A 9467-nucleotide genomic window follows, 5' to 3' on the forward strand; every position below is an offset into this window, starting at 1 on the left:
GATAAAGCCTCTGTTGAAAAATAGTGTCTAAACTACAACCAGTTCTGTTAAAAAGGCAAGTCACTTTTTCGAAGGAGAGTGTAGATGCTCTCTTTCGAAAAAACAGAGTTTGCATGCAAAAGCACCTTTCTTTCAACAGAAGTCTATCGAAAAAAGGCGTTATTCCTCGTAAAATGAGGTTTACCACCATCAACACAACCGCCGCTCTTTGTCGACTTACTGTCGATAGAACACAGCGGTAGTGTAGATGCAGGTATTGTTTACCACTTTTTTTGACCAAACCCTGTAGTCTAGATACACCCTCTGTGGCTTAGGTGGGGTCTGGTGATACACGAAAGGGCATATGTATTTGCGGGATTGGGGCATTAAACTGACAGAGTGCAAGTCAGAGCAGAGAGAGAAGCATCAAAGAAACCATCAGTAGGACAGCCAGGGTGCACAGGAGCTGCCGGAATTTCAGCTCACCAGACATGAGGATTTTCACAGCCTCTAACGTTCAATGGCCACCCCCCCCACTGGTGCTTCAGATCTGAGGTTCCACCCACAATCAGCCTCTGGGCAGTGAGGCTCATCTGTGATCTGGTCCATGTTTCTTGGCCACGTGACATGTCATAGATGCACCTTCTGATGTTAAGATGTAATATGGAGGTCATCATGCTGTGTTCAGTTACATCATAGCAACTCAACTTTGGAAGCCCTGGGGGCCACAGTGATACGTACAGAACAAGCAGAGGGACGCAACGTAAGAGTCACTGCATGTTCATGCAAATATATATGCAAATCTATACACATAGCTTCTTTCCCGCTGAGAGGCATGAATTCAAAGATTAAGGTAAGACTACACAAGACACTGGCCCCATTTGAGTCAGTTCTGCTGATATTAATAAAATGCAACATTTACACAATTTCTACCCATATAACAGCACTTTTAATGAGTGATGACAGTCCAGGAATTTAACTACCAAAACACATATCAACAGAAGACCTATTTCTGTTGATATTGGCTACTTTTTTTGTTTTGGCTCCCATCCGCAGGACATGTATTGAATAGCCCTGAGTTACACACAAGGGTCTGCTTCCCAGCTGGTGCAAATCCAATGACGTTCCAGTGATTTCATTGGAACAAAAGCCTACACTACAGCATCTACGCTACCGCTGTTTCAAAATAGGCATTACTCCTCATGAAATGAGGGCTTTTCATTCCAGAGCAAGAAGTTTGTTATTTCAAAACAATTTTGAAATAGTGGGCTTTCAGTGTGGACACTCACCTTGCTATTTCAAAATAACATGAGTTATTTCAAAATAAGACTGGAGTGTAGACATACCCTGAGAGAGTAGTTATCAATAGGCTACAGTCATGCTGGAAGGGCATACCATACGGGGTTCTGCAGGGGTCAGTTTTGGAACCAATTCTGTTCAATAGCTTCATCAATTACATTTATTGGCATGGAGAGAACACTCATAAAGTTTGCAGATGATGCCAAGCCAGGAGGGGCTGCAAGTGCTTTGGAGGATAGAGTCATAATTCAAAATGATCTGGACAAATTGTGACGGTGGACACCTTCTCCCAGTATTGGCCCTGCTGATACCCTGAGCTGCCTTGGTTCAGAGAAAAGGTGGACTGGAAATTCAGCAAGGATGGGAAAGAGGTGGAGAATAGGAGGAATAGTGGTGGAGTAGAGGCCGAACAAGTTTAGCATGAAGTGGAGCAGAGAGAAGAGAACTGGGGACTGTATTGAGGGCCGGGGGTGGGGTCATGTGGCTGGTGACCCCCTGGGTTTCCCCGGACCAGTCACCTCTATAGCTCCCTGCCTTCTATAGCTTCAGCATCAGGTAGGAACCCTTTGTTCCCAAGCTTGGTTTCCAGACCAGTGGGTGGAAAAATACAGAGCGCGCAAGATGGAGTCCAGAGTCACATGACCTGGTCATGGGCCCTTGTTGAGTCAACACACACAGGAAAGTTCTCAGGAGCAAACCTCAGTTCTCAGGAAGTCTCTTTTTGTCACTCCCTCAATGGCTGGGTGGCATTAGTTCTATCCTCCATGTCTGATAGGGTATGTCTACACTAGCTCATTAATTCAAGCTAGGTAGGCAAATGAGGTGGCCGTAGTTGCAAATGAAGCTTAGGATTTAAATATCCCGGGCATTATTTGCATATTCCCGTCCGGTAGCCATTTTGAATTTTCACTAGCCCGAACTCACTGCCGCGCGGTTATACGCTGCAGTGAAACGTTAATTCGAACTAAATCCATAGTTCAAATTAACTAGTACTCCTCCCTCCAAATTTGCAGATGAACTGTAGCTCGGCAGTTTCTCTTTGAAGTCTGGTCTTGAAGTTTTTTGCTGCAGGATGTCTTCTTTTAAATCTGCCATTGTGTGTCGAGGGAGATTGAAGTGTTCTCCTACAAGTTTTTGCCATTCCTAATATCTGATTTGTGTCCATTTATTCTTTTACGTAGGGACTCTCCAGTTTGGCCGATGTATATAGCGGAGGGCCATTCCTGGCACATTACATTGATAGATGTCCAAGTGAATGAATCAGTGATGGTGTAGCTGATCTGGTTAGGTTCTGTGATGTTGTCGCTGGTGTAGATATGTGGGCAGCGTTGGTACTGAGGTTTGTTGCATGGATTAGTTTGTGAATTAGAGTTTTTATGGTGCGGTGTATAGTTGTTGGTGAGAATTTCCTTCAGGTTGGCGGGTTATCTGTGGGCGTGGACCGGCCTGCCTCCCAAGGCCTGTAAAAGTGAGGGATCGTTGTCCAGGATGGATTGTAGATGACTGACAATACATTGGAGAGGTTTTAGCTGAGGACTGTAGGTGATGGCCAGTGGTGTTCTGTTGGTTTCTTTCTTGGGCTTGTTTTGTAAGTAGGAGCCATCAGGATACATGTCTGGCTCTGATAATCTGTTTCCTCACTTCCTCATATGGGTATCATAGTTTCAAGAATGATTGGTGAAGATCTTGTAGGTGTTGGTCTCTGTCTGAGGGGTTGGAGCAAATGTGGTTGTAACTCAGTGCTTGGCTGTAGGCAAAGGATCATGTGTTGTGTCCGGGATGGAAGCTGGAGGCATGAAGGTAGGCATAGAGGGTGGTAGGTTTTCAGTATAGGGTGGAGTTTATGTGACCATCACTTATGTGCACCATGGTGTCCAGGAAGTGGACCTCCTGTGTAGACTGGTTCAGGCTGAGGTTGATGGTGGGGTGGAAGCTGTTGAAATCATGGTGGAATTCTTCCAGAGTCTCCTTCCCATGGGTCCAGATGATGAAGATGTCATCAATGTAGCGCAGATAGAGAAGAGTCGTTAGTGGACGAGAGCTGAGGATCAGGGATACTGTTCCTGACAGCTTGTATTCCATCTATGTGTGGGATGTTTGTGTAGAGGGCCTGTACATCCATGGTGGCCAGGATGGTGTTTTCTGGAAGATCAGTGCATTGTAGTTTTCTCAGGAAATCAGTAGTGTCATGGAGAGAGCTGGGAGTGCTGGTGGTGTAGGGTCTGAGTATTGTGGACACTGGTTGGAGTATTGTGTCCAGTTCTGGGCACCACATTTCAATAGAGCTGTCGAGAAATTGGAGAGGGTCCATAGAAGAGTAACAAAAATGATGAATGGTCTAGAGAACATGAGCTATGAGGGAAGGTGGAAAGAGTTGGGTTTCTTTAGTTTGTAAAAGAGAAGACTGAGAGGGGACATGATAGTGGTTTTCAGGTATCTAACGGGGTGTCACAGGGAGGGGAGAGGTACTGTTCTCCGTGGCCTCTGGGGATAGATCAAGAAGCAATTGTCTTAAACTGCAAGAAGAGAGGTTGAGGTTGGACATTAGGAAAAACTTCCTACCTTTGTGGGTGGTTAAACACTAGGATAAATTGTCTAGGGAGGTTGTGGAGTCTCCATCACAGGAGATATTTAAGAGCAGGTTAGACAGACACCTGTCGGGAATAGTCTAGATGGTGCTTGGTCCTGCCATGAGGGCAGGGGATCACACTCAATGACTTCTCGAAGTGCCTTCCAGTTCTAGTGTTCTATGATTCTATGACCCCTTGATCCCTTTCTGCAGTATTGAAGTAGTTCACATTAGGGTACGTTTCTGGCTCTGTCAATCTGTTTTTTCTCTTCTCTGGGTGCGTATTTCAGTTTTAAGAATGCTCTTTATAGATCCTGTAGGTTTTTGTCTCTGTCTGTGGGGCTGGAGCAAATGGATTCAGGAGGAGGACAAACAGTTTAGCTTATGTGGTGGGGGGTGAGGAGTGGGAGGCAGCAGAGGGATTTGGGGAGAGAAGAACGGGGGCCAGAGGCAGACACTGGCTGTGAGACTCGCCTGGCTGACTCCCGGCCAACCGCCCAGCAGGGTTCTCAGGTAGCTTCCCTGCCTGCCCAGCCTACTGCATAGACGGGATATTCCCTTTTTTCTCTTTCTTCGGTGTTTCAATCGGCTGTTTTCTTGTCTCCTTAATTTTCCCTTGGAATCAGACATTTCCATAACTTCCCCTTCGAACTTAGCAAAAGGACGGAGCTCATATCATTATTGTCTCTTTCTACACATAAATATTCACTTTCCTCTATGCAAAGATTCAGATTCCCACCAGCAGAAATCTCAAGGGAGATTACATCATCTCTTAGGAAAGAGAAACTACCCAGAATAGCGGACTTTGATTTCCGCAAATTGATTTAAAAAGAAAATATATCATGAAGCGTTGTAGGATCCCAGAGATCCAGGTCGGAATACAAAGCTCAGTTTACCAAAATAACTGAAGACTATCAAAGGCAGAAGAAAGGGGATAACACAGTGGAAAGACTAAGATCAGAGCTTAGAAAATCTGAACATTTAGATCGAGGAGGCAGGTGGTAATAGAACATCAGTGTGAAAGGTTTTACAACAACACAACAAAATAGCAGAGCAATCTTCCATCGTGTCACAAAGAATGTGATCTTTTGTTCAGTTCAGAAGGAATTGAAATGAAGGTGGATGGTGTGACTCCTCATCTCATCTTCTACTTAGTAATATTCTTAGGATAAGATTACAAAAGACTTAGGTATTCTCCGCATGATGGGTCATTCCAGGTGCCATTTGAACACTCTTATTTGTGGGATATGATTATCGTATGTCAGGCATGTGTCACTATCACATCTAAAGGTGTGCATATTTACTAGGCATCTGCATTTCTAATGCAGTAATACCTGAATACTTCCTGCTAGGCAAGACACTTGCCGTCACGATAGTTGTTTGTGAAAGGCTTATTCAGGCTAATGAGGCATTTGGGAAAACACTCGTCCTTAGGAGAAGCTTTTCTGCCCCCTGATGAGCCTGGTTGGTGATTCTGTCCAACTGCAGGTGACCAGGCCCTGTGTCTCTAGACTCTATCTGGGGACATCTGTGTTTTTCCACACACTGCTCTGGGTTCCAATGTTTCAGACAAAGGGTTCCCACCCTGTGCTACAGCTATATAAGGCAGGAAGTGATCTCATTGGTTCTTCTTCACTCCCCAGGCAAGAGAACTCCTGCGGAGACCTGAGGAACAAAAACTGACCTGGGGGGAGAAGTGCTGGACCCAGGCGAAAGGGATTTTCACCCCGTGTACAGAAATCGGAGAGACCCAATCAGCAAAGCCAATGTAGCTTGTGTCTTGAGAATCTGCCAGTTTGCTGGTATCAAGGTGAGAAACTGCTCCTGCATTGCCAGACTAAACAAAGCGTTACGTTTCCTTTGTGATTTTGTATATTTCCTGGTTATCTTCTCGGATCTGTTTGCTACCACTTACACTCACTTAAAATCTATCCTTTGTAGTTAATACACTTGTTTGTAGTTTAACCTAAACCAGTGTCCCTTGCTGTGAGGTGCCTGGGGAAAAAGTGCGCACATTCTTCTCCACATTGAGGGCGGGGCAAATCAGGTAACAAAATCCTACGGTTCGGTGTTTTCAAAAGGTCTAGGTTGTGCAATACTGCTGACCCTGGCTGGGGAATTGGTGGCTATCATTACGGCAGATCTCTACTGTTGGTTCATGCAGAGGTTGGTCTGAGATTCTGCAAGTACTTGGGTGCGTCCCTACTTGTGTGAATGCTGGAGGAAGTGTAGGATTAGCAGCAGGTCTGCAGCTTGCCACAGCAGCACAGTGTGAAAGGGGCCCGGATGGGTGATCAGAGGTTTCAGTGATACTTGAGTTCCATGTTGCACCCAAAGAAATCCGTCCCTCGTGGGCTATAGAAAACCAGGCTTCAGAGAAAGCAGGGAATGTTTCTCAAAATTAGAACATAAGATCAGTCCAAATGGCTCTGACCAAAAGTCCATCTATCCTAATTCCTGTCTTCCAACAAAAGCCAAAGCCAGGTGCCCCGGAGGAAATAATCAAAACAGGTAACCATCAAACCATCCATTCCCTGTACCCATTCCTGTCTGTCCCCTAGCTCAGAATTAGTCCTTTGTAGCAATGAACTTGACTGACATTTTTATTTTGTCTCAGGAAGACATTTTATAATGATCCCAGGTGAGTGATGTGATTTACTAGACAATTCATCTACATTCAGCCTCATGGTATTGGCTGCAATATAATGAAAAAGGGATCGGTGCCTGCTGGACTAGTTTGTGCACATCATCTAATCAATATGTCTCGAGGGGTCAACTTCCCATCACCAAGCAGCCCCCTACTGGATAAAGTGTCATCATATAAGTATAGAGAAAATAGGGCAAACACATTTTTAGCTCACTGTGGTCGCGTACTGCGTCATCTTGGAACTGATAATCAGAAGCCAGCTCCAAAGTCCTTTGCAGTGAAGGGAAAGACTCCTTGAAGGGGCAGTCAGTGGATTTTTGCAACATTCCCCAGATGGGGCAAAGGCACCAGTTATTTTCTCTAAAGATGATATGGGTCTGCATCTTCCCTGGCCACTCTCATAATAAACAGTGCTATATTCATAATCCACAATACAGAGATCCACCTCCACCTTTCCCATCCAGCATTCACCGCTTGCTCCCTCCAACCATTTTCCCCTTTACGTTTTTCCATCCAGTTTATCCTCTTAGCTTGAGCAAATCTAGGGCATGTCTGTCTTCCCAACCAGAGAATTTAACCTCTCGTAAGTCGACGTATCCTTGGGTGAACTCCAAATCTCTTGCTTTTCCATTTGATTGAGTTTTATTATGTCTTTTATATTTCTTGATAAGACCCTAATTTGAAGAAGATATTTCAAAACCCCCAGCCTAAAAGTTTTTATTTAACATGTAAGAGTTGTTAAGGGACTTAGGCTATGTGTAGACTGCAGAGTGTTTCTGAGATACAAGAGGTATCCCAGAAACACTTTGCTGTGTCCAAGGAATAGATCAGTTTTTCTGAAAAAAAGGTCACAAAAGCGGATGCATTTTGTCAGCATCCCTGTAAACCTTGTTTTACGAGGAAGAAGGGAGGTTCTGAAAGAGGGGTTTTTTTTTTTTTTAATTTGGCTCTGTGTAGACAGGAAAAGCCTCTTTCAGAAGTAAATCAGAAAAGATACGCAATTTGTGTAACAGAAATAGAGTTTCTTCTTCCGATTTATCTTTGTGGTGTAGACACAGCCCGGCTGTGTCTACATTGGCCCCTATTCCGTAATAGGGATGCAAATGTAGCGCTTTGGAATAGGCAAATCCGCGGGGGATTTAAATATCCCCTGCAGCATTTGCATTAACATGGCTGCCGCTTTTTTCCGGCTTGTAGTTAAGCCGGAGAAAAGTGCCGGTCTGGACGCGATCCTCCGGAAAATAAGCTCTTTTCCGGAGGATCTCTTATTCCTACTTGAAAGCCCCTTAGATGGGACATTCCTATCATTCAGTTGGGTTCCATGCTCCTGGTTCACCTACACTGGAAGCCCGACACATTCATTACATGAGTCTTTCACTGTTTAAAGACAACTTGATGCTTCTAGTAGAGAGATGGAGGGGTGGGAGGTAACCCACTCCAGACCTCCTCTGACAGCACAATCTGCCTGTAGTTATTCCCTCAAAATATCATTGATTTCTTTTTCTAAATAGTGATAATGGAGAAAGTAGAGGGAAGAAACCAAACGCCTATTGCCGAATTCATCCTCTTAGGATTTGGGGAGGTCCCTGAACTGCAGCCCCTTCTCTTCCTGCTGTTCCTAGTGATCTACCTTGTGATTTTGTCCGGGAACCTCCTCATCGTTGCACTAGTTGTGGCTGATCAGCACCTTCACACCCCCATGTACTTCTTCCTGGGCAACTTGGCCTGCTTGGAGACCTGCTACACATCCAGCGTCCTGCCCAGGCTGTTGGCCAGTCTCCTGACTGGGAACAGAACCATCTCTGTGAAGGGCTGCTTTGTTCAAGAATATTTCTTTGGTGTCATATCAATTACAGAAAATTTTCTGCTCGCGGCCATGTCGTACGATCGGTATCTAGCGATATGCAACCCCCTGCGTTATGCTGCTCTGATGAACGGCCGGGTGTGTGGCCAGCTGGTGGCCGGGTCCTGGATAAGTAGCCTTCTAAGCTGCACCACAGTAAATATCTTCTTGTTCCAATTAACGTTCTGTGATTCCAATGAAATCGACCATTTCTTCTGCGATTTTTCACCCATTGTAAAGCTGTCCTGTGACAGCACCCAAAATCTGCAACTAATGGAATTTACTTTTGCTACCCTGTGTATTGTTGTGCCCTGTCTACTGACTCTGGTGTCCTACATTTGTATCATCACCACCATCCTGAAAATCCCGTCCACCACCGGGAGGCAAAAGGCCTTTTCCACCTGCTCCTCCCACCTTATCATGGTGACATTTTTCTATGGGACCCTGATGGCTGTCTATGTGGTTCCAACTGTTTACACACCCAAAGTCCTTCACAAAATATTCTCTGTCTTCTACACAGTCCTGAGTCCCATGATCAACCCCGTCATCTACTGCCTGAGAAACAAAGAGGTCATGGAGTGCCTGAAAAAAGCCATTCTTATATCAGTCGCTTTCAGAAACAGGCATAGGACAAATTTCAATATATCATAACCGACATAAACTGATACAGTTCTTTTTAAATATGGTCCAGTTGAATCTTTCTTTCTTTCTTTCTTTCTTTCTTTCTTTCTTTCTTTCTTTCTTTCTTTCTACAAAATTTGTTACTGTTAGAATCACTCTTTATCAAAACCAGACTTTTTCCAGACACATTTTTCAATAAAATACTCTTGCTTCATTCCTCTGCACGTGAACACTACTGGTCAAATTCTTGTGAGTGGTTCTGAGTTTGTTCCCCTCCCACTGAATTGAGTGACAGCAGGGCTGCATTATGACTTTCGTGGGCCCTAGGCACTTTTGCCTTCGTGTGCCCCTTCCTCCATAAAAAAAAATATTAAAAATTATTTTTGATATAACTTTAAATACTTCAACATTTTTTTTCTGTTTTAGACAAAATTTCATAGATTTTCATGGGTGCTAAAAGTTTCATTTTTTTCTGATGTGAGAAAAAAATTAAAACATTTTCTTCGACC

At 44.4% G+C, this 9467-nt stretch overlaps 1 protein-coding gene across 1 annotated transcript; it reads left to right on the forward strand.

Annotated features, from left to right (window-relative positions):
- Window positions 1-8007: 8007 nt before the first annotated feature.
- Window positions 8008-8988, forward strand: LOC102455504 (olfactory receptor 5AP2). Its single transcript, XM_006133408.2, has one exon. It carries the CDS (start codon window positions 8011-8013, stop codon window positions 8986-8988), a length of 978 nt encoding a protein of 325 aa, XP_006133470.2. The 5' UTR covers window positions 8008-8010.
- The last annotated feature ends 479 nt before the right edge of the window (window positions 8989-9467 follow it).

Source organism: Pelodiscus sinensis, chromosome 30, assembly GCF_049634645.1.
Source record: "Pelodiscus sinensis isolate JC-2024 chromosome 30, ASM4963464v1, whole genome shotgun sequence".
Taxonomy (NCBI): domain Eukaryota; kingdom Metazoa; phylum Chordata; order Testudines; family Trionychidae; genus Pelodiscus; species Pelodiscus sinensis.